Source organism: Bison bison, unplaced genomic scaffold (assembly GCF_000754665.1).
Source record: "Bison bison bison isolate TAMUID 2011002044 unplaced genomic scaffold, Bison_UMD1.0 scf7180017864489, whole genome shotgun sequence".
Taxonomy (NCBI): domain Eukaryota; kingdom Metazoa; phylum Chordata; class Mammalia; order Artiodactyla; family Bovidae; genus Bison; species Bison bison.
Genome location: NW_011495048.1, coordinates 2402549 through 2427465, shown reverse-complemented (window position 1 = coordinate 2427465; position 24917 = coordinate 2402549). Strand labels below are relative to the sequence as shown.

The 24917-nt window shown below is 40.4% G+C and overlaps 1 protein-coding gene across 3 annotated transcripts in view; it reads left to right on the top strand.

The window, feature by feature from the left end:
• Window positions 1-24917, top strand: part of CTNNA2 (catenin (cadherin-associated protein), alpha 2) — a 1195405-nt gene that overhangs the window by 886356 nt on the left and 284132 nt on the right. For all 3 annotated transcript variants that reach the window (XM_010863262.1, XM_010863261.1, XM_010863260.1), the window contains exon 7: window positions 3388-3468. In XM_010863262.1, coding sequence (XP_010861564.1) covers window positions 3388-3468 — 81 coding nt within the window. The remainder of the gene's footprint in view (window positions 1-3387; window positions 3469-24917) is intronic.

The following is a 24917-nucleotide window of genomic DNA, read 5'->3' as shown; positions in this document are numbered from 1 at the left end:
AGTTCACAGTTCATGTATTGCTGAAGCCTGGCTTGGAGAATTTTGAGCATTACTTTACTAGCGTGTGAGATGAGTGCAATTGTGCAGTAGTTTGAGCCATTGCCTTTTTTGGGATTGGAATTAAAACTGACCTTTTCCAGTCCTGTGGCCACTGCTGAGTTTTCTAAATTTGCTGGCATATTGAGTGTAGCACTTTCACAGCATCATCTTTCAGGATTTGAAATAGCTCAATTGGGATTCCATCACCTCTACTAGCTTTGTTCGTAGTGATGTTTTCTAAGGCCCACTTGACTTCACATTCCAGGATGCCTGGCTCTAGGTGAATGATCACACCATCGTGATTATCTGGGTCGTGAAGATCTTTTTTGTACAGTTCTTCTGTGTATTCTTGCCACCTCTTCTTAATATCTTCTGCTTCTCTTAGGTCCATACCATTTCTGTCTTTTATTGAGCCCATCTTTGCATGAAATGTTCCCTTGGTATCTCTAATTATTTTAAAGAGATCTCTAGTCTTTCCCATTCTATTGTTTTCCTCTATTTCTTTGCATTGATCACTGAGGAAGGCTTTCTCATCTCTCTTTGCTATTCTTTGGAACTCTGCATTCAAATGGGTATATCTTTACTTTTCTCCTTTGCTTTTCGCTTCCCTTCTTTTCACAGCTATTTGTAAGGCCTCCTGAGACAGCCATTTTGCTTGTTTACATTTCTTTTTCTTGGGGATGGTCTTGATTCCTGTCTCCTGTACAATGTCACAAACCTCCATCCATAGTTCATCAGGCAGTCTGTCTGTCAGATCTAGTCCCTTAAATCTATTTCTCACTTCCACTATATAGTCATAATTTAATTTAGGTCATACCTGAATGGTGTAGTGGTTTTCTCCACTTTCTTCACCTCACAATTGTTCAGTTTTCAAAGTAAATTCTTAATTACTCTCATGCATGGAAAAGGCTTAAGAAATCTCTGATTCCAGAATCATGGTCCAGACCTCCATAAAAGTGCCTGTATTTTGAAGGCAGACATCCTATTTCCAAGGAGCAAACCAAAGAGAAAAGAAGCAGTTTTGGCTAGCAAGTTAGTGTCTCACCTAACTTCACCAAGCACTGAAGTTATACCCACTATGTGACAGCTGCCTTCAGATGATAAAGCAGCACATTGTTTTTCTCCATATACTTTTATTTCTTTGGAGCTAATATTATGCTGATATTTCAGAGTTGTAAATGTTAGTCAATTTCTTTTAAGCTCTTTCTACTTATAAAACTTCAGAGTGTACATCTGAGAGGTAAGCATTTGAGTTCAAGGAGTGGAAAATGGTGATGGGAATTTGTAGGATTTTTAAATGATTAAAAATGTATACATATGCCCTAGTTTGGGCTTTTTCATGAAAATGCTATAGGATTACACATCAACCAACCATTCATTCAGAGGAAAAAAAGTAACTAAGCAAGTTTTAGAAAAGAGTAACTGATTTAATTCTGTTGTTTTTCAGTCACTAAGTAATGTCCGACTCTTTGCAACCCCATGAACTGAAGCAGACTAGGCTCCTTGTCTTTCATTATCTCCTGGAGCTTGCTCAAATTCATGTCCAAAATCTAGGTATATGTGAATCGGATGTGTATGTTTCAGCCTTGCACATCCAGGATTTTGCCAATGAAAGAGAACATCTAGAAATCTGTCAGATGATATTTTCTGTAGATCCTCAAAACATATCCTGTGAGGCACAATTTATGACCTGGGATCTCATTTCATCATATACATAAGTTGCTGCAGAGACCTGCATGGTTTTACAGAAACTGAGTATAAATAGGAATTGGCCTACCACTGGGAACATAAATAAATTTTTAAGGTGTTTGACTAATGTTTAGATAATTTAATAGATTTGACAAAGATTTGGGGGACTATTTTCTCTTCAAAGGAAGATAATGCCATCCATAAAGTTATACAGAGCTTTTTTTTTTTTTTAATTTGATTTAATTTTTAAACTTTACATAATTGTATTAGTTTTGCCAAATATCAAAATGAATCCACCACAGGTATACGTGTGTTCCCCATCCTGAGCCCTCCTCCCTCCCCCCTCCCCATACCATCCCTCTGGGTCGTCCCAGTGCACTAGCCCCAAGCATCCAGTATCGTGCATCGAACCTGGACTGGCATCTCGTTTCATACATGATATTTTACGTGTTTCAATGCCATTCTCCCAAATCTTCCCACCCTCTCCCTCTCCCACAGAGTCCATAAGACTGTTCTATATATCACTGTCTCTTTTGCTGTCTCGTACACAGGGTTATTGTTACCATCTTTCTAAATTCCATATATATGCGTTAGTATACTGTATTGGTGTTTTTCCTTCTGGCTTACTTCACTCTGTATAATAGGCTCCAGTTTCATCCACCTCATTAGAACTGATTCAAGTGTATTCTTTTTAATGGCTGAGTAATACTCCATTGTGTATATGTACCACAGCTTTCTTATCCATTCATCTGCTGATGGACATCTAGGTTGCTTCCATGTCCTGGCTATTACAAACAGTGCTGTGATGAACATTGGGGTACACGTGTCTCTTTCCCTTCTGGTTTCCTAGCTTTTTATCCATGGGAATGTTGTTGCTGCTGTGGTTTTTTTTTTTTAAAGATAATGGAGATTCTGTTTGGTTTGGTTTGTGTTACTACAGAAATAAAAATTCGAAAAAAAAAAAAAAAAACCAAGGGAGTGGAAAGAATAGAAACTAGTTAAACTTCCAAACTTCCTGTGAACAATTTATCAAATACCATTACTATTATCTTTTGCTTTTGCCTCTGCTTGTTACAGTCATAAGGGGAATTTTCCCTCTGGCCTCAAGCTGTGGGTTCCTTCTTATCATGTTTAGCATTCCAGTGCATGGCAGAACAGAGATTAAAACACTATGTTTTCTACTAAAGCACCTCTTTTTATTTTGATACAGAAATTACAAAAAGACTTATGATACATTAGTATAAAATTCTGATTATTCTTTTTCTAGTTTTGTTTTATTATCTCAATAGTTTTCTATTCAGAAGAAATATGTAATGGAAAAAAACCCACTTGTATTTGAAGGTAATAACAAAAACATCCTTGTATCTACTTAATTGTTGAATGTCTGGAGAAAGGAATAAAACATAAATCTGCATGGAGTTGAACAGACATATGTGTAACCATCTTGAGAATGTATTGATTTTCATCAACTTTTAATCTTTATTTCAGAGAGATTAACTTTAGAGATCAAGTTATATTAACTGGGTATTGAAAAGACTCCTTTTTTTTTTTAATGGCTTGAACTCTACAACTCAAGTGTGTTTCTTAATTTTTTTTAACCTTTAATGTCACTAACACTGAATTTTTCTAAATCTGAATTTTTTTTTTTTTTCTTAATAGACTGGAAGAAAAGAAAAAGGAGATCCTCTAAACATTGCAATTGATAAGATGACCAAGAAAACAAGAGATCTAAGGAGACAGGTACTGTTTTGCTTTATAAGTGCCTGGTATTAATACTTAGTGGTGGTGTCTAAGAATGTCCTTTTTCAGACCAAATACTTAGCTTGCTGTTCTTTATAATATCTACATATACACAGAAGCTTTTCATCAACAAATCAGTCTGCTGAGCAAACAGATATAACAAGTACAATAGTGGTGGTGATGAAAACAACCCCTAAGTCAGGAGTGGCAGACAACGAGGGGAAACCCTCACACTGACCAGACACAATCTTCCTAGGTGGTAAAATTTCTGCCCTTTACATATAGTCTTCAGCTTTTCAGACCTAGGGATGTGAAGAACCAGTCTCTAATTTCTGCTAGTTCTTACTAAAACTCCCAAGGCAATCAATGAATAAACAAGAGTGCCCAATGGTTAATGTGAAACATAACTCTTAATCTGATGGGCTAATTAAGGTCTCTGACACAGTGTATTTCCTTGGGGACATAAATCTAGGGGAAAATTTGCTTATCAGATGGTTGTTTGGGAAGCAGGGAAACCAAGCAAGGAAAGGTAGCTGGATGATTTAAATGGCTAAGGGCATCATTAGCCTGAAGGGTCCATGTTGGGGGAGGGGGAAGGAATCTAGTCAGGGTCCCTTTTCATTTTGAAAATGCTGCATGAACACAAGTACCCATTTCTAGTACATCTTATTTTCTGTGTTGCTATGGTGAGCTCCACTGTCTTCTGTAGTGTTCTTTTCCTGGAAGAAATGGTACCATCCATTAAGGAACTCCTTCGTGATTTCTGCCTCAGAGGCCTTATCTCTTGCTGATAGCTTCTACATATATCCATCTCGTTCATTAAGTGTTGGTCATCTGGGACCAACCTCTGCTCTGAGGCAACACCTGCTTTACTTTCTGTATCTGTGAAAGCTGAACTGTCAGGGCTGCATCATCTATCAATAATACTCATCCCTGAAGCATGTCAAGTACAGAGATTAGCAAACTTTCTGGGCAAGAATGGCCAAGGAGCATCTTAAAAAATGGTTTGAAGGAAAGGAAGACACTGCTTCAAATCACTGCTGTGGAGCTTCTCTGGGCTATTTTCAGGTTATCACCAGAAAGTACAGACACACTGATCTGGTGTTCTCTAGAAGGTATCACAATTAGTTAATAAGCTAATTAAGCTCTTTGAAAGTGAAAGTATTAGTCTCTCAGACTCTTTGTAACCCCAATGGACTGTAGCCCACCAGGCACCTCTGTCCATGGAATTCTGTAGGCAAGAATACTGGAGTGGGTAACCCTTTCCTTCTCCAGGGGATCTTTCCTGACCCAGGGATCAAATCCTGGTCTCGTGCATTGCAGGTTGATTCTTTACCATCTGAGCCACCAGGGAAGCCCAATAAACCTTTAGAGGAAAGTGTTTTCTTTTTATTTTATCTTGAAATAAGGGAGAATAAAACATTGTCTTCTTAGGCATTAGTAGGTAATATTAAGAGAGAGTATGACCAGGTCTGCTTCTCCTTGCCTTCTTAGACTATCTTCCCATACAAAGTCCCCATCTGATAGGAAATGATATTGGTAGTAAGAATTGGGATTGGAGATAGTAGACAACAGTGAGTCAGGTGTCTGGAGCTCAGGGTTTTAGTTTAGCTCTGCCACTAAACTGACCTTGTGACTGTGGATCCTTCATCTCTTGGTCTCCTCTTACCTGTAAAATAAGAAGCCAAACTAGGTCTATAAACTCTTTGAATGAGTCCATTTATTTCCTCTGCCAGAAGTCCTAATGCCTGATACTCACAGGTTTTAAAAGTGATGGGAAGAGAACAGGCTTCTCTAGGGTTTGCCTTTGGCTGGATTGTCAACCAGGCTTCCCAGGTGGTGCTAGTGATAAAGAACCTACCTGCCAGTGTAGGAGATGTAAGAGATGTGGGTTTGATCCCTGGGTTTGGATGATCTCCTGGAGGAGGGCATGGCAACCCACTCCAGAATTCTTGCCTGTATTTTGCCAGCATTTTTGACAAAGGAGTCTGGGGGGCTATAGTCCATAGTGTCACAAAGAGTTGGACACAGCTGAAGCAACTTAGCACATAGGCATACAGGTTGTCAACCAGGCAAAGTTCATGAAATGAGTCTTCTTACCTCCCCCTCTAGGTCTTAATAGGGACAATTCTTTTACATTCTGGAACTAACACTTAAGTTCTCTTCACTCATGGCCTGTCACAAGAATTTTTTTTGTCCTACTAGGAAGGAATTGATACAGTAGTTTTTACCTTAATGCTACAATTCTCAGAAAAGTGTTGACTCTTTTTAACTTTGGACAGCAGTGAAATTTGAAGATGGACTTCATGGTACAGGAATTGTAAATGCTTTGGTGACAGGATCTTTGAAGAGCTTCCTTTATGGTGGCATTGGAAGGAATATGTCATGCCCTCAAATCATTCCATGTATAACATTTTTTTTTTCTGCTCACCTTTCCTAGAGATTGAGAGGACTAAGGGTGAGAGAGAGTTGTTTTATGATAGTCAGATCCAACAGTTATGGCATAATTTCATACCACATCCCTGAATTTGGCTCAAACAGCCTTCTCTTCCCCAATATGCCTTTATAGAGCTAAGATGGTCTCCATCTGTCAGTTCTATCCCAATCCATATGTTGGAATATTTTAATCTCTTTTCCCCATCTCTTCTGTTTCTCCATGCACACCTGTACTGGTACAAAACCTTGCCTGAGCTGAACAGAAGCTACCTAGCATTTCTGCAGATAGAATATGCAAGGAATCTGATTAGCTTGGCTCAGGTAGATGTTCAATTTAGATGTGCGTAGATGTGGGTAGCTAGTTAATTCTGAGAAGGCAATGGCACCCCACTCCAGTACTCCTGCCTGGAAAATCCCATGGATGGAGGAGCCTGGAAAACTGCAGTCCATGGGGTCGCTGAGGGTCGGACACGACTGAGCAACTTCACTTTCACTTTTCACTTTCATGCATTGGAGAAGGAAATGGCAACCCACTCTAGTGTTCTCACCTGGAGAATCCCGGGGACAGGGGAGCCTGGTGGGCTGCTGTCTATGGGGTCGCACAGAGTCAGACACGACTGAAGTGACTTAGCAGTAGCAGCTAGTTAATTGGATTAACAAAATTTGATCTGAGTCTCTGGTATGTGATGGCCCAGGGCCCCCCTGGTGGCTCAAACAGGAAAAAAAAAAATCTGCCTGCAATGCAGTGACAAGGGTTCCATCCCTGGGACAGGAGGATCCCCTGGAGAAGGGAATGGCAACCCCTTCGATATTCTTAACTAGAGAATTCCATGGACAGATCCTGGTGGGCTATAGTCCATAGGGTTGCAAAGAGTTAACCATGACTGAGCAACTAAATACACACACAATGAATGCTAGTGGTTCAGATGAAAACTGAAACATTTTCTGTTCCTTTAATTATGGACAGGCCTTTGTTAGAAAAAATCTAAGTGAAAACCCTCAGCGATCCAACTCTAGTTACCTGTAAACCTATATTCCTTTATGCAATATTTAGAGAAATAAAATCACAGGCTGAAATCAAAGAAAAATATTTCTGATCACTTTCATAAGTTCCCACCCTTTGGGCCTCCTCTCTTTTCCTCATAGCCCCAAGGTTGGGCAGTGTTCTTCAGAAGGTGACCCTGGGCTTGCAAAGTTCTAGTCACCAAATTAAAAAGAAATAAAGTCGATTATGATCATTATCTTGGACTTGCCTAATGAAAGAAAGTGGACTTAAATTTGTAGACATGTGAAAAAAAAATCAAGTAATTGAATAAAAAGGATTTCTGTTTTAGGTAGAATTTTCTAGTAAGTAGAGCTCCTTATTTTTTTTTTTCCAGGCAGTATGTCCCTGGGAACTGGAGAGTCGTAAATTGTGAGAAAGGTTGCAGGAACCCAGGGGCATTATTTTAACTGATTGGCATAGATCCATGTTGCCAATTAACCCCAAGAGAGTGGGCAGTGGTAGAACAGAATCCTTTTAGGAGTATTTTGTTTGGAGTTAAAAATGGATTTAGGGGAATATAACTGCCAGCTTTAAGCATTATGTTTTAATTTTAGAGCTGTGGGCACAGTATGCCCCATGTCTGAGCTATTGTCACTGCTGTGTTTCTGGAATCAGCCCATTGTAAAAACAAAGCTTTTGGCTGAGTCCCTGCTTGAGTACCTAGTAGCCCACATGGTCTATTTATCCCATAGAGAGGGCCCAGTTGGTGTCTGCCAGCTGCTCCTCATGCCCCCCTTCTATATGCCACCTGTGAACTATTCTAGGCATGGCCTCTTGGTTTTCCTTATGCTTATAGTGATGTTGGTTTATCCTGATTGTTACTGTGGTCCTTGTGTTAGTCTTTCTCTCCCCCTAAGTTGATAAACAAATCGGGACTCAAATGTTTTCCTATGAGAAGCTAATAAATAGTAATCATAACATGTTAGTGTGTTGCTAAACTTAGCAGCTCTCTCTTATTCCTCAAACCAATCAATGGCCTAATTCTTATTCCATCACCCTTAATAGTCATCACAATAATTCCAGCAATGAGATGCAGTGTCAACTTGAGAAAAGTGTCAGTTTTGCTGTCACAATCAAAACATGCATAGAATGCTTTTACACTGGAATGCAAACTTAATAGAATGGATTATACAACAAAGGATTAAAAACAAATGAGCAAAACTTGTCACTGGATGGTTTGTTAAAGGTCGATTTATCAACACCCTGCCTCCAGATAGGACTTCAGAAAAAGCTCACTAGATTAATAAGAAATAATTACAGCTAAAGACTCCTCAGCTGTCCCTTTTGTGACCCAGTTCCTTACGTAAAAACTGTGGCTAAAGGTGGGCTGTCATCAGCCCAAGTTTGTAAAATCACTGTCCATGAAAATGTAAACTAAATTATAGCTGACATGTATGGAGTCTTTACATTGTGCCAGGCACTGTTTCAAGTTCTTTCTATAAATGGACTGCATGTAATCCTCATTCAGCTCTATGAGATAGAATAGGCTGTTTACAGATGAGGACATGAAACCAGGTAATGAACCCAGGGTGACACCAAGTGGGGATGCCTGGAGGTCCCTGTCCAGGCAGTCTAGCTATGGGGTCTTGGCTCTTAGCCCTTCTCCATCCTAGCAATCCAAAGAACTAGCAGATGCAGTTGGGTCCCCCATATGCTATTCTCCTCTGGGGGAGGCAGTGGGGAACAAAGACGGTTCACATGATATGTAGAGATGCTTTGTGGTTTCCAACAGCACCTTTACTATTGTGGGGTTGGGAATGGCTGAAGAAATAATGAAAGTGTTAGTCGCTCAGCCGCTGTGACCCTGTGAACGCCCCTGCCAGGCTCCTCTATCCATGGAATTCTCTAGGCAAGAATACTGGAATGGGTAGCCATTCCCTTCTCCAGGGGATCTTCCTGACCCAGGGATTGAACCCAGGTCCCCTGCATTGCAGGCAGATTCTTTACTGTCTGAGCCACCAGGGTTGGGTGACATATATGTAATTCAGACAGAAAAAACATCTGCAGTGCATGTTGAGAATAGGGTTCTAGTTTGTGATAGGATATCATCTCTCAGGTCTCCAGCTGTTATGGTTCACTGGATCTTTTTAAAAACTGCTATTATGTTTAGGTAGCTGGCTTCTCAAAGCATGAATTATAGATGTTCCAAAACATTTACAGAAAAAAGGAATTTTAAGGCATTCAATTCTTTTTCTCACATCTGTTCATGATGGGGCCAATTATTTTTAGATTCATTGTAAGAAAACATTTTGAAATCATTTATTTCCAGACTTGAAGCTGCTTTTCCTCATAAGGATTTGAGGCTATCTATATGGCTACAATTTAAAAATTATGAAACAAAATATTGATTTCCTCCAAACCTTAAGGTTTGTGTTCTTCACACTGAAAACCTATGTCAGAGCTAATAATCCTGGTCAGATTGCCTTGCTTCTGTAAACATGTAGAGACCAGAAAATGATCATACAGCAATTGGTGTTTGAAATACAGAACATAAGCAATTCTGGGACAGCTGAACACAAATGGCATCAGAAACACCAAAATCAGAATCAAAGAGACCAGAAGGAGAAGGGCAGAGGAAGGGGAGGGCATGAGCACTCTGAAAGGCTGTCTCTGGACAAGCCCTTTGATCACAGGTTGTATACTCAAGCTCTCTCTAATTTAGGAAAATCCCATTACAGCAGCCCTGAATGTCAGGCCACTACGTACTTATTTGTCTCCTGGAAAACACTCATTAGGCCAGGTTCAAGGTACATGATTTTATCTGTTGCAAATAGTTCCTAAAATATCACTATCGGCAATCTCTTCCCTTATAAAGACACTGTTCAAATCATGGATTAATTGACTCCTGTGAGCCAGCATGTGGTTGATGGGTCACACATGAATACAGTCTTGGGGAGGATGCCAAGCTTGACCTCTTTCTCACCAGTGAGTCCAGATCACAGGAAGAGTCCAATAGCTTGATCAATATTGATTAATCAAATAACGCACTGTGCAGAGGAATCTGTAACACATGTATGAATAGGAAACTGCTCAATTAAGTGGAAGCTTCAACTACTGATTTATTCGCTTCTGCTGATTTCTTCATGCCCCAGAAGTCAAGGAAAAGTTGGATGGAGAAGGATACATAGCATTGCCTGAGTCTCAAAACATTCAAGAGAATGTGTGCTTTTGGTTTTATTTTGGACACCCGCTGTTCTAGGCAATAAGAGTGCCAGGCCAAAAAAAAAAAAAAAAAAATTTTAAGCTGAATTTTATTTTTAATTATTATTTTTTTTAATTTGTTTTTGGCTCCATTGGGTCTTTGTCACTGTTCAAATTTTCTCTAGTTGCGGAGCATGGGCTTCTCATTGCAGTGGCTTCTCTTGTTGGGGAGCACGGGCTCTGGGGTGCACGGGCTTCAGTAGTTATGGCTTATGGGTTCCATAGTTGTGGTACACAGGCTTAGTTGTCTGCAGTATGTGGTATCTTCCCCAATCAGAGACCAAACCCATGTCCCCTATACTAGCAGGTGAATTCTTTACCACTGGACTGCCAGGGAATCTCCTAGGCAGAATCTTAATCCTGACACTGGAAGATCCACTATAGGATTATAAAAAAAGTTCTATCATATTTTCCAGTATGAAATACCTAAGCAGGAAAATTTGGAAAATTTTCAAAAATGGTGGGTCAAATAAGGATTTTTCTTTTCTTTTCTCTCTCTCTCTCTTTTTTTTTTTTTTTTTTAAGAATGTCCTTTAAGCTTACCAAAACATTTCAGAACACCAAACCTGACTGAGTGAGGTTGGTCCATATATATTGTTGGAGGCTATGTTTAGGCTGAAGTTTTCTATCCAAAACAGACACTAAAAGGGAGATAATTTTCAAATGTGTTCTGCAGGAGTTTGCCACTATGGCCTGAATTGAGCTTTTTGGGGAGCTGATGATTGCAGCTAATCGCCTTGATTCTGACAATGTATTTAGTGGATCTTTGCAGCCAGCTTTTGGTCAAATATATCTTGTTCCATTTGACCTCTCCTTGCTGAGGTCACCTTTTATTACTTGAAATGGCTCCTGGCATCCTTTTCTCAGGGGAAATTTCCATCAGGACAGCTGATTTTTTTTTTTAATCTTCCTATTTCCCAAGGGGGCTGGATGAATTTGAGATTTGGAAAGTGGTAGAAGCCCTGGTTTGCTGTAGGATCTAAGCACTTTGTACCTTCCTGGCTTCAGGGGATATCACAGAGGATGTTTGAGGGAATTCACCATTCCTCTTTGCTTGGGCAGGAAATTGTGATGAATGATGCTGAAAACTCAGCCTGTGTGCACTGGTGCTGAATAAGTCTTGGAGATAGAGCTTTGAGTGAAGTAGAAAAAAATAGCTTTATTCCTTTGTCAGGCAAAGGGGGACACAGCGAGCTCCTGCCCTCAAAAAACTGTGTCCCAACCTGTGGTATTTGGGGAGGAGTTTTCTCAGGTGGTATTTGGGGAGGAGTTTTCTCAGATGGTAAAGTGTCTGCCTACAGTGTGGGAGACCTGGGTTCAATCCCTGGGTCAGGAAGATCCTCTGGAGAAGGAAATGGCAACCCACTCCAGTACTCTTGCCTGGAAAATCCCATGGACGGAGGAGTGTGGTATGCTACAGTCCATGGGGTCGCAAAGAGTCAGGGACACGACTGAGCAACTCCACTTTCACTTACTTCTGCAGAAGAGCTCAAAGATATTGTTGTATATCCCTTGAGGTGGAACCAGGATCCTGCCCCAAGGCTACACTATTGTTTGTTGATTGTTCCTCCCTTGTTTGCATTCTCATCCCTTCTCTTATTATTTTTTGCCATCCAAAAAAAAAAAAACTCTCTTGCTTTTTCGATGAAAAAAACAAGAGAGTTCCAGAAAAACATCTACTTCTGCTGTATTGACTACCCCAAAGCCTTTGACTGTGTGGATCACAACAAACTGGAAAATTCTGAAAGAGATGGGAATACCAGACCACCTGACCTGCCTCCTGGGAAATCTGTATGCAGGTCAAGAAGCAAGTTAGAACTGGACATGGGACAACAGACTGGTTTCAAATCAGGAAAGGAGTAGGTTAAGGCTGTATACAGTCACCCTGCTTATTTAACTTATATGCAGAGTACATCATGAGAAATGCTGGGCTTGATGAGGCACAAGCTGAAATCAAGATTGCCAGGAGAAATATCAATAACCTCAGATATGCAGATGACACCACCCTTATGGCAGAAAGCAAAGAACTAAAGAGCCTCTTGATGAAAGTGTAAAAGGAGAGTGGAAAGTTGGCTTAAAACTCAACATTGAGAAAACCAAGGTTATAGCATCCAGTTCCATCACTTCATGGCAAACAGATGGGGAAACAGTGGAAACAGTGACAAACTTTTTATTTTGGGGGGCTCCAAAATCACTGCAGATGGTAACTGCAGCCATGAAATTAAAAGACGTTTGCTCCTTGAAAGAACAGCTATGACCAACCTAGACAGCATATTAAAAAGCAGGCATTACTTTGCCAACAAAGGTCCATCTAGTCAAAGCTATGGTTTTTCCATTAGTCATGTATGGATGTGAGAGTTGGACCATAAAGAAAGCTGAGCACCGAAGAATTGATGCTTTTGAACTGTGGTGTTGGAGAAGACTCTTGAGAGTCCCTTGGACTGCAAGAAGATCCAACCAGTCCATTCTAAAGGAGATCAGTCCTGGGTGTTCTTTGGAAGGACTGATGCTGAAGCTCCAATATTTTGGCCACCTGATGCAAAGAACTAGCTCATTGGAAAAGACCCCGATGCTGAGCAAGATTGAAGACAGGAAGAGAAGGGGACAACAGAGGATGAGATGGTTGGATGGCATCACTGACTCTATGGACATGAGTTTGAGTAGGCTCTGGGAGTTGGTGATGGACAGGGAGGCCTGAAGTGCTGCAGCCCATGGGGTCGCAAAGAGTTGGACACAACTGAGTGACTGAAATGAACTGAACTGAACTGAACCTGCCACTGGAACTCAGGGAAAGTCTTAGAGGCTGAAGCCTAAACAAGAAACAGAGGACACAGAAAGACTTCTGAGACCAAGAGCCCCAACAGGGTCCTGCTCAATTTCATGAAGGTGATGTTGGTTGTAATATTCATCCATTTACTTTATATGTTCTTAACCAATCTTTGTCTTCCTTCTTTTCTGAATGAAATTTCCAGAGTATGTTAAAATTAAATCCTTACCCTTCCTCCACCCTATATACCTGTGTACCCCCCACTATAATCAACTTTTCAAGAAAGTTCTTGCCTTTTGTAATTTCTTCCATTATCTTTCCCTAGATCCCCACTAAATGTGTTTTGAGTGCACTCCTTCTCCATTACCATTGGCACTGCTTAGTTGCTTTTCAAAAAACGATCGTCACAGCCTCACAATCAGTGACTTGACCCCAGGCTCCCTGCCTTCAGTTCAGTGTAGCTCCAGCAGTCTTTTAGACCAGTCTTCCCACATCTTCACTGCTTTGCACTTGATGTTACTTCTGCTTAGAATGCCCCTTTCCTTCATTTATCTTCTTTTTCCATGAAAACTCACAATTTTTCCAAATGCCCTCCCTCCCTTTTTTTTTTTTTTTTTTTTCCTTTTAGGAAAATTTGCAATTTTTCCTACAAGGCTTAGCTTAAATGTCACCTGATCATCACAACTTTATTCAATTCTTATAAACAGGGTTTATCCAGTAGGCTCCTAAAGCATTTCAAATACCTTTATTATGACACTTTTTGCTGTAGATTTAAGTTGTTTGTTTATTTTTGCCTATGCCCATGACCTAATATTCTTTGCTTCCTCAAGGCATATCTTAGTGCCCAAAATAAAGTAAGTTGCCACCACACAAGTGATGAAAGGATGGAGAATCTGTATCCAGCCAGCCTAGAAGTATCCCAATCATCAACTTTCCTCTGTTCTAAACTCTCATGTCTTTGGTTCTTTTGTTTGAAGAGCAAGATTTGTTAACTTAAAAAGTCCATTTTTACTGTGATAATAGCTTTCTCCATTTTAAGAGAGAGTTTCTATGCTTTAACCCAGATGTTTCCTATTGCTGGGCTGACTTTAGAAAAGTTCAGCTTAAGAACCTACCAAAATGCAGATACCAGGTATCTCCTGTTTTTCAAAAGTCTGTTTATGCCTTTTATGAAAAACCTACATTAGTTTCTGTTTTTGCTAGCTGAAAGGAATTTGAAGGATTTTTGCTCTTACAAAGAAAGGTGAATGTAAAGATCTGTCCAGCATTTTACAGCCAACTCTTGCACAGGCAGTGGGCGCTGGAAGTGGCAAGAGTAACGCGACCAAGCTCCTTCCCTGGAAACTACACTCAACATCTCAGCATCCAGCCACCAAAGTTTTGAACTGTGTTTGTGAGCATTTGTGCTTTTATCCTGATGTGTTTTGGGCATCCATTAGTAAGATACCTCATAAGGTGATTGCTTCTTCAGTCTACAGCATGTCATCTTGCAAAAGGTTTCATGAGCATCTGTACATTCGGATAGTGAGAGAAGCCCGTATATGGCTTCATCTTGAGATTCTAAGTTCATGTAGCAGTGGCAAGTTAAATGCTACATTGCAATAAGCTTTCCAGATAATTGTGATGTTCTGGCAAGTTTGAATTCCACTGCTTTTATTTCTGGTGGGGGGAACTTTTATGTCTCACCATCATTCTTTGGAAGATTTGCGTGAAGATTCGTGAAGCCCTGCAACCTGTCTCCATTTGGCATCTGCTAGTCATCAGCACTTCATAGATACAATACCTGTTTTGAGGGAGGGAGAATACATACTTGAGCCTCTTCTTCCCGTAGGCCAGGATTAGAAATGGATGGTCTGATTGTTCACTGTGCTGTGTTGAAGGGCTTGGCAAGATCTGTGCTTTCTGGGGCAGGGCCAGGAGGAGGGGGAGAGGAATGAGGCAGTAGTAGCCTACAGCACATAATTTCAGGAAGAACCAAAAAACTAAGTAATCAAGATAAATAATATTTTTATGCAGTATTTTAGAAAATCGAAATTAATGCAAAAAAATTCATGATGAGTAACTTGCCAACATTGTAAATTAACACAGGATCAGTAATAGGGCAGTGCTGAGCTTTACTGAAACCTGAAGCAAAAGAGAAAACTAGCAATACTGATCTTGTTTTTATTTACAGTGTTGCTATTTTGTTTATGATGGGTGACTCTCCTTAGTCTTGGCTCTGCTCCAGAGCTTCTAGCTCTTAATGTCTTTACTGCACCTGCTGTATGAGAAAGTTTCCTCCCAAAGTCTCAAAATCAGGTGGTTTTCTTTTTTTCCTATGTTAGTGGCAAAAGGGCTGACTTTTGAATTTTACGATGAGATGACGCCCTGGACTCCAGATCTGAAGACTTATTTGAATTGTGGTGTCTTTTAGGTTGCCTTGCTCCAAATGCATTTTTTTTTCAATGTTTATCACCGTGACACGACGTTTTTTGGTTTTTTTTAATGACACTCTGAAGTGCTTCAGAGAAAATGGAGAGCATTTTAATACTGCTGATTTACTTTTTCAGGTCTACAGTAATTTCTTTACTGCCTAATTATAAGGCTCAGCTTAATTTACTCTACACATAATGTTTACTGATGCACATATGGTGCCACATTTCAGGAAACTGTACCCAAAACAGGTATTTTTGTCAGACTGGAGCATGGAAAATTTCCTTCATGTACAGAAAAACAGCTCAGAAATTTAATCATCTGAACAAAGAATGTCCCCCAATGAGAGGAAGAGAAATCATACCCATCTTTAACTTCAGAAAGAAGGATACAGTCTCTTTAAATGATTATTTTAAAAGTTGAATGGTGATTATATATGTATAAAGATTTATAGTTACCCCCAGAATCACAGGGGGGTAGGAGGAGGGGGAAAGGAGTGACAGGAAAGAAAAGCAATAGTGTCTTCTGGGCTTATTTCTCAACCAGCTTTTCTCTTGGAAGAAAAAAAGATGGATTCAGTGGGGGTCATAGACTCATAAACTCTACTCATAAAGTAGAAGGGACCTCAGAGATCTTTTCTCAGGGCAGAATTTCTTCCTTTAGCATCCTAAGACCCCCTGCAATAGCAGCCTCTGCTTTAGAAATGGGAGATTATCCCTTTACCCAGCATCTGGTACAATTACTGGGCAATTTTAGTAGCTAGCAAATTGAATTAAGATCAGTGATTTTGTAATTATCAAATTGTTGGGTTTGTGCTCCAAAACTAATTTTTTTCTACTTTGTCTAGCTTAAGGCCCAAATAAAAATTTCAGTAAAAGACTTCCCTGATGGTTCAGTGGCCAAGACTTCACGCTCCCAATGCAGGTGGCCCAGATTCTATCCTTGTTTAAGGAACTAGATCCCACATGCCACATCTAAGAGTTTGCATGCCAAAATGAAAGGATCCCGCATGTTGCAATGAAGACCGAAGAAGTTTCCATGTGCTGCAACTAAGACCTGCTGTAGACAAGCAAATAAATAAATCTAAATTAAAAATTAAAAAACATAATTTGTATGCTGTAAAGGTGGGGGGAGCTTTAGTAAAGAATTCTATTTAAATAGAGTTCCAAAAACCTACAAATTAGTGACTATCATTACACATGAATTTGTGGCTTCACAGTCACTTGGCTTGCCTTTCTGTAGCTCTGAGTGCTAGAAGTGGTTAGGCTTAGAAACTGGGCAGCTGCTGCTATCCTATCATTGAGAGCTGAAGTAGCCATCTGATCCATTGCTCCTATTTCTACCTGGGTGTATATGAAGGTCAAGAAAGCAAAGTTGAACCCACAGATACTATTTGACATTTCTTTAGCTAGTGTCCATTCTCTGTTTGATGTGTTATAATTTGATTCTAAAATCTGTCATTATCAAAAAGATTTTATTTTTACAGAGTAGCATTTTGAAATTCTGACAGTGAGCTTACATTTCTTACCAATGTAAAGCTGGCAAGTTAGTGAATCCAAGTGAGCTAATTCTGAAGCCTGTACTTTTAATGACTACAGTTGTTCAAGTTGATACACTTTGGACTTATTTTATAGCTTTTATTAAAATTCCATTACTGGGAAGGCTATAAGATAAATATCAATTCATAATGTCTTGAGATCCTCATAATAATCAAAATAATAGCCTTCCTGTTTAACATCCCTGATTTTTTTCTTCTTTAAACCACCCATATCTGTGGCCAGCCCCATGCAAGACACTGAACCATGAAAGAGATTTTGATAATTACTTTCCTAATTAATCATAAGAGGGAAAAGTAAAGGACTTTTATCTTAGCTGGAGTGGGGGATGGCTGATTAAATGCAGACAGAGAGACTAGCCAACTTGCCTGGTATATTCAGTAAGAAAGACATGGATGAATTTTTGCCCCAGTGTTCCAGGATCGGAGAAGAACCATTTGTCCTGAGGACTTTGGTGACAGGAGGGGATTTTCCATCTGATCCAACCATAAGTGCTTGTCAGAAGTTTGGTGGATAACCAATCTCAGCCCCCTCTTCTCTCAAACCAGTTTTTTTTTTTTTTTTCAGGAGTGCCTCAATCCTGTTAACTCTTAAGGGCAGGACTTCTATATCTTTATTTGATTCCTTCAATTTCAGTGAAGATCAAGCTGTTTTTAAATAGCTGCAATCGGAGTTGCAGCTACATGAAGAGGGTGACAGAGAAGTTGAAGAGCACCTCTGGTTACGGCGAGCTGGGTGGTCCGGGCACTGACCGTGGGCAAGGGAAGGCTCAGAGTCACAGGGGCAGGAAGAAGGCAGCACTGACCATGCCTGACTGAGCAGATTTCCCACAGCTCCTCCTTTGAAATCTGAAGGCTTAGATCAGTGTTGCCCTGAGGCTATATCCATAGATGCCGGAATAAGGGGTGAAAGTAGATCCCTTGTGACTTTCATTGTGTCTGTATATTACCATAGCAACAAGCTTGCCTCGTGCTCTTTAGGTGCATTCTCTGTGTATTTGTCCAGTCTGTGGAAGGACTCTCAATATTTTTTTGCCAAATTAGGAGGAAATAATCAGGACTTGGAGTCCAGTCTAGGTCAGAACACCTATATTGAGCAGGCTGGGCAACCCAACCAGATACCCTTCTAGTCCACAGAAGTTTTAGGAAAAGTCAACAGCTTCTGCTTTTACATCTAACCATTCCTCTTTGTTCTCTGCCTTGAAGCTTCTACTAGAAAAGGAATTGCTTAGGTACCACTGAGATAAACTATGTTTTCTAACAGGATGTGAGGCAAAGAGAATAAACATCATCTTGGTCAAGTAAAGCAGTCAGACTGGACCCTTGAGGCCTCTTGAGGTCATCTCTAGTCTTCTCAATTTTCTTCTTATGCAGATAACTGCTGCATACTGAAGATGCTAGGTTCTAAGTAAAGAGTGGGTGAAAGGAACTTGAAATAGCCTGGGATTTGAAGTAGTAAAGCAACAGAGTGACATGGACAGGGTGATAGGGTTGTAAGACTTAAATTCCACAGATGAAACTATATAAATCAGGTGCCTGCAAATCAGTGGCCCACATCTGCCCTTGTGCCTGTTTTGAAAATAAGTTGTACTGTTAGTTTTTGTTCTATGATGGCAGAGTTGAGTAGTTGCGGCAGAGACCAACTGGCTGCAAAAACTAAATCACATACTGTCTGGCCTTTTATAGGAAAAGTAGAGAAGCCCATGCTCTAGAAGTAAGGATCTACTTGAAATGAAATAAATACCATGTAAGAGTCCAGGTCTTCTGTAAAACTGAAGGATCTGAAATCTGACTGTCACCTGCATTTCCCTAAACAGTAATAGCGCCAGTCATATTATGGGATTTCCACAGACTTAGAAATGTGGAGTCATCATTAGGCCTCTGTATGAAATGAATCCCCTTGAGAAAAAATTCAGCAGCTGTTGGAAATGCACCACTGTGCAATAGTTACAGACAGGGAGTGAAAAAGTATAGCATATGGTGGCAGAACTTTGGGCAGAGAGGTTAGTTCAGAGGTACGCAGTTATCTACAATTGGAATAGAGCTGGGGAGCATGGGGAAAGGGTTTCTGTTTTAGAAAATGCAATGGGCTCTTTAATGACCAAAAATAGTCATAAGCTTTAGAAGTTCGTTTACAAGTGACATCTGTACCAACAGTAAGTGCCCATCATCCATCTTCCCTAATCCAGCAGCATCTTATCTCCCCAAGTTTCCCATTCTGCTCAAGTGAAGTGTCACTTATCTGATACCCAGAGTACAAACTGATAAGTTTTCAATGGGGTCCTTCCAGAGTCTCTCATTTTTACAATGGGCATTCTTCTGAGACCCAGAAGACTTGTGATGTAATGTGGAATGGCCAGAAATATGGAAGTATGGGGCCAGATGACTCTGTCTGGTACAAATCCTGCCACACTGTGGCAGGTGTGTAGAACTGACTCCACCAGAAAGATGATTTTAGAGAGTCGTTCTCCTCTGCATCTCATTCTTCATACATTTTAAAATAAGCTTCTACTGCTAACATGCTCTCAAACCATTCAGTCAATGATTATCTCTCCCAACTGACAACGCAGTTGGGGTTGTTGTTTGTTGTTGGTTAGTTGCTAAGTTGTGTCCCATTCTATGACCCCGTGGACTCTAGCCCACGAGGCTCCTCTGTCCATGAGATTTCCCAGGACAGAATATTGGACTGAGTTGCCATTTCTTTCTCCAATGCAGCTACATGGGCGAGTGGTAGTGTCAAATCTTTCTTTGAGAAATATTTCATAAGCTTCCTAAGTGTCCTTGCTAGAGTTAACTTATCTGATATAACTCTATTTATTTATGTTTTGTCTGTGCTGGGTCTTCACTGCTGTGCATGAGCTTTCTCTAGTTGCAATGAGTAGGGATCACTCTCTAGCTGCGGACAAGGTCTCCTAATTGCAGTGGTTTCTCTTTTTACAGGCTCTAAGGCACGTGGGTTTCAGTAGTCGCAGTTCTCAGGCCCTAAAGTGCAAGCTCAGTAGATGAGGCACACGGGCTTAGTTGACCTGTGGCAGGTGAGATCTTCCTGGGGATCAAACCCCTGTCCCCTGCCTTGTCAGGTGAATTCTTAACCACTGGACCACCAAGGAAATCCTGACATAACTTTTGACTCTCTTACATTGGATTCAAACAGTTTATGCCCATTAAATGCCAGTTAATCAGTGGTACTTAGAATGAAATATTCAGGTGTCTAAACAGATCTTTTGTGGTAAACAGTGTCTGAGAGGATACAATGCTGGGGATAAGTGGCTGACTCGGTGTGGGAGTAAAGGATGGAATAAAAGATCATCTTTATCCAATTGTGATTTGTGAATTTGAACAGCCAGATTCATAAACACTTGGACCTTAAGTAAAATAGCACTAATCTTGGAACCGGAAGACCTGACTCTGGCATTTTCTATACGTAACCAGTGAACCATCCCTTTCCTCATTTATGCAACAAAGAAAATCATGCTGGCCCTGCAAACTACATCTTTCACCCTTACTGTGACATTATAAAGAAAGTCAAATGAAATAATGTCTAGGGAAGTTCTCTGCAAGCTATAAAAATGAACATGCACAGGATTAATATTAAGGGCAATAAGCAGGCAGAAACTGAGTAGGCCTTCAGAATACACAGAAGAATCAATCTGTTTTTTAGTGTGGGTTTAGGGTTCTGACCAAGGTGTTTATTCTCCAAATATCTTTTTCACCTTCACCTATGCTACCTAAAATTCCATGCTTTTGAAATGTCAAATCTTCTGGGCTAACAAACTGGATATTTGAAAGTATGTCTGTTTGAACGGAGAGGTGGAGAAGTCCTGGGAGGACCTTTCTAAGTGAGAAAAAGAAGTCTACTAACATAATCTAAGAAAATTAACAAATCTGGACTTGTTTATGGTGTTTCCTTGGAGAAGGCAATGGCACCCCACTCCAGTACTCTTGCCTGGAAAACCCCATGGATGGAGGGGCCTGGTAGGCTGCAGTCCATGGGGTCGCTAAGTCGGACACGACTGAGCAACTTCACTTTCACTTTTCACTTCCATGCATTGGAGAAGGAAATGGCAACCCACTCCAGTGTTCTTGCCTGGAGAATCCCAGGGACGGGGGAGCTTGGTGGGCTGCCGTCTATGGGGTCACACAGAGTCGGACACGACTGAAGTGACTTAGCAGCAGCATGGTGTTTCCTAGGTCAACACACTGAACAGGAGGCACTCCTGCTTGCCTCTGAGAAGCATCATTTATGAGGCCACTCAAGAAATGAGCTCAAGTTGATCACGGTAGCTTTATTAGTAGCTAGAAATTGAGATAGTAGAGGGGATTTTAGCAATGAGTGAGAGTTGATGGTTTGTCTTATTTTTCTTCGTGTCCCTGGTCAAACATAGTGCTTCGTATACCTGGAATGCTTCAATTCTCAGAGAAGGACTAAATGAGTGAACACCAGTTATTGAGAGAGAGTAGAATAAAAAGAAATAAAGCATATTTTTCTCTCTGAACTTCTTGCAATAACTTCCCTGCTTCCTTTGAGCTAATTGTATTACTGTGTGCTGTGCTGTGCTTAGTCACTAAGTAGTGTCCAACTCTGAGATCCCATGGACTGTAGCCTGCCAGGCTTCTCTGTCCATGGGGACTCTCCAGGCAAGAACACTGGTGTGGGTTGCCATGCCTTCCTCCAGGGGAACCTCCCAACCCAGGGATCGAACCCAGATCTCCCACTGTGCAGGTGGATTCTTTACTGTCTGAGCACCAGGGAAGCCCAAGAATACTGGAGTGGGTAGCCTATCCCTTCTTCAGGGGATCTTCCTGACCCAGGAATCCAACCTGGATCTCCTGCATTGCAGGTGGATTCTTTACCAGCTGAGCTACCAGGGAAGCCCAATTGCATTACTGCCTTCCCCATTTTATTTTTATGCATTTACTCTCATTTCTCTTATTTGGTGCAATGTTTAAATGTCTTTGATACTAATGTGGCTTTGTGAAGATTTTTCTTTATGGATACTTTTTCCTCTGTGAGATCAGAAAAGATATTGAAGTGCACAACCGAAGACAAATTAAACGCCTATGTCTGTGCAACATTGGAGAAGGCAATGGCACCCCACTCCAGTACTCCTGCCTGGAAAATCCCATGGATGGAGGAGCCTGGAAAACTGCAGTCCATGGGGTCACTGAGGGTCGGACACAACTGAGCGACTTCACTTTCACTTTTCACTTCCATGCATTGGAGAAGGAAATGGCAACCCACTCCAGTGTTCTTGCCTGGAGAATCCTGGGGACGGCGGAGCCTGGTGGGCTGCCGTCTATGGGGTCGCACAGAGTTGGATACGACTGAAGCGACTTAGCAGCAGCAGCAGCAGCAGTGCAACATTATTGAAAATAGTCAAAACATGCAAACAAACTAAGTGTCCATCATGGATATTGAATAAATAAAGAATATGTAACATATATAGATATAGATATAGATATGGCTTCCCAGGTGGCACTAGTGGTAACTCCAACACCAGAGATGTAAGAGATGCAGGTTTGATCCCTGGGTCAGGAAGATCCTCTGGAGAAAGACACAGCAACCCTCTCCAGTATTCTTGCCTGGAGAGTCCCATGGACAGAGGAGCCTGGCGGGCTATGGTTCATAGGGTCTCAAAGAGTCGGACATGCCTGAAGCAACTTACCATATGCACAAACATATATATATATATATATATAATACATGCACATAATGTAATATTATTTAGCCACAAGAAAGAAGGAAATTCTGCCATTTGTGACAACATGGATAAGCCTTAAGAGCATTATGTTAAGTGACATAAGCCAAACAGAGAAAGACAAATACTTCATGATATCACTTATATGTAGAATATTAAAGAAAAAAGTCATATTTATAAATATGGTGAATAGAAAAGTGGTAACAAGAATGAGGGAATGGGGGGAGGTTGGTAAATGGGTATAGACTTTAAGCTTTGAGCGGAATAAGGTCTGAGGGTCTCACGTAAAACAAAGTGACTAGAGTTGATAGCATTGTCGTGAAACTGAAATTTTCTAAGACAGTAGAACTTAAAATTCTGACCAAAAAAGAAGTATGCTAGGTGATGGATATATTAATTAGCGAGATGGGAGGAATCTTTTCACAGTGTATATGTATATCAAATCACCATGACATACACTTTAAATATCTTACAGTTTTATTTCAAACACAGTTTTGTCTCAATAAAACTGAAATTAGAGAAAGAATGAATGTCTATCCATTAAAAAGATTTGCAGAGATGTTCTTTCATTGGTTAGATTAAAATTGGGCTTACAACCTTTAAAGTCTCATCCAAGTTTGAGGTTCTATGATTCTTGTTGGCTGGGAGAGCCATTTTTTCTTGAACCATCTTCTTCAGAAAACTTTCATATTCATCAAATGGTTGCAGACTTTTAAACTTTGTGCAAAATATTTTTGGTATATCTATTTGAAAGTGACCCAGTACGCACCATGCATTCCTTATGGCCCGTCCTATAGGCAGACCATTTTGGTCATTTTAACAGTTTATTCTTCTTCTTGAGTTTTGTGAGTTAAACTCTATCTTTTTATCACTCTGCCCTCTCATGAAAGTGAACTGTAAGAACAATTATGATACATCAACTGTTTTCCTTTGGTTTGCTGAAGAAAATGTACTTATTTACATTGATTAATAGCCCTAATTGGGTAAAATAGACTGGTAGTGCTGAGCTAATACCTTTAAATGTCTTGTCTTAGGCCATTAATATTCCCTTGTCACACATACATTTAAACAGTTGGAAGAAAGCCTTGTGTTCTTGACTCCTGTCAGACTTAACGAATGATTTTGTCAAGTCATTCCTTTCTGCCCTAGTTGATTGATAGCTAAATTTTGGTCTTCTAGCTTATGTAAAAAGTGTTAACTATGTCTTTCAACTTGTAGGCAAGGGCATTTAAACTATTCTAATAGTCAATTTACAGAGGAATTACATTGCTTGTTTACTAGAGGGGTCAAAGAATGTGCCCCTATTCATCTGAGACACAAGTCACAGGACTCATGAGCTAATGAAGGCAGTATTTATGAGTCCCTGCACTTGCTGGATGGTACCAAGTTCAAGGTGTCCCTGGCCCTGTCTGCTTGGGACTCGGGCTCTCAGTTTTGGATATGCCTATGCTCATGGACTATGTACTTAGGATGAATATTATTTAATCCTAAAATTCTCAAAAATGATTAAAAAAAAAAAACAAACCCTAGAATGCTAGGTTGTCACAGTCCTAAACTTCATCTGCACCTTTCAGAGATGTCTCTATGATAAGGCAGATCCCTTATAACCTGTGTCATCACCAGGCTAATAGATTTTCATACATACTGTAATTATCATCTAAAAGCATGGAAAGTAGATTTGATCCTTTCTGGAAGAACTATCACTTCCACACTTCCATTGCTACGAGTCTTCATTAAGAATCTGAAAATCTACTGTTTTGAAACACTTTGACCAGCAATTTGTAAGATAGTTACATAAAGGCAAGTATGACCCATTGACAGGTTTTTGCAGTAGACATATCTTGACCCATGAGTCCTCCATTTTTTTTTTTTTTTTCTTCACAGACTCCTAAACCCCTGAAAATCAGAGAGTCTCTAGTGAGTGTCCATCAGGCTCCTTTCAGCTACTGGAATGGAAATTCATTAAGACTCTGCATCAGTTCTGCCTCTGGAGGGACAACTGATTCCCTCTAGGGGTGTCCATCTGCTCCTGGGTCTGTTTTCCCACCCTCTCTACTGGGGTTTTCTTCTTTTTGTTCTTATTATCTTGGAGGAAGCTTTCAGAATTCTTTATGCACTGTACTCATCATCCAGAAATCTGGACCATGTGTTTTTCCAGAATTATACACACACACACACACACACACACACACACACACACACATACACGTTGCTTTTGCTTGATATTGTATGCAGAGCTGGTGGAGTTCAGTCATATGAGAGGTTACATATATTAGTAGTTTAGCGCATGAACTCTGGGGCCAACTTGGGTTCAAATTCTGCCACCGCCACTTA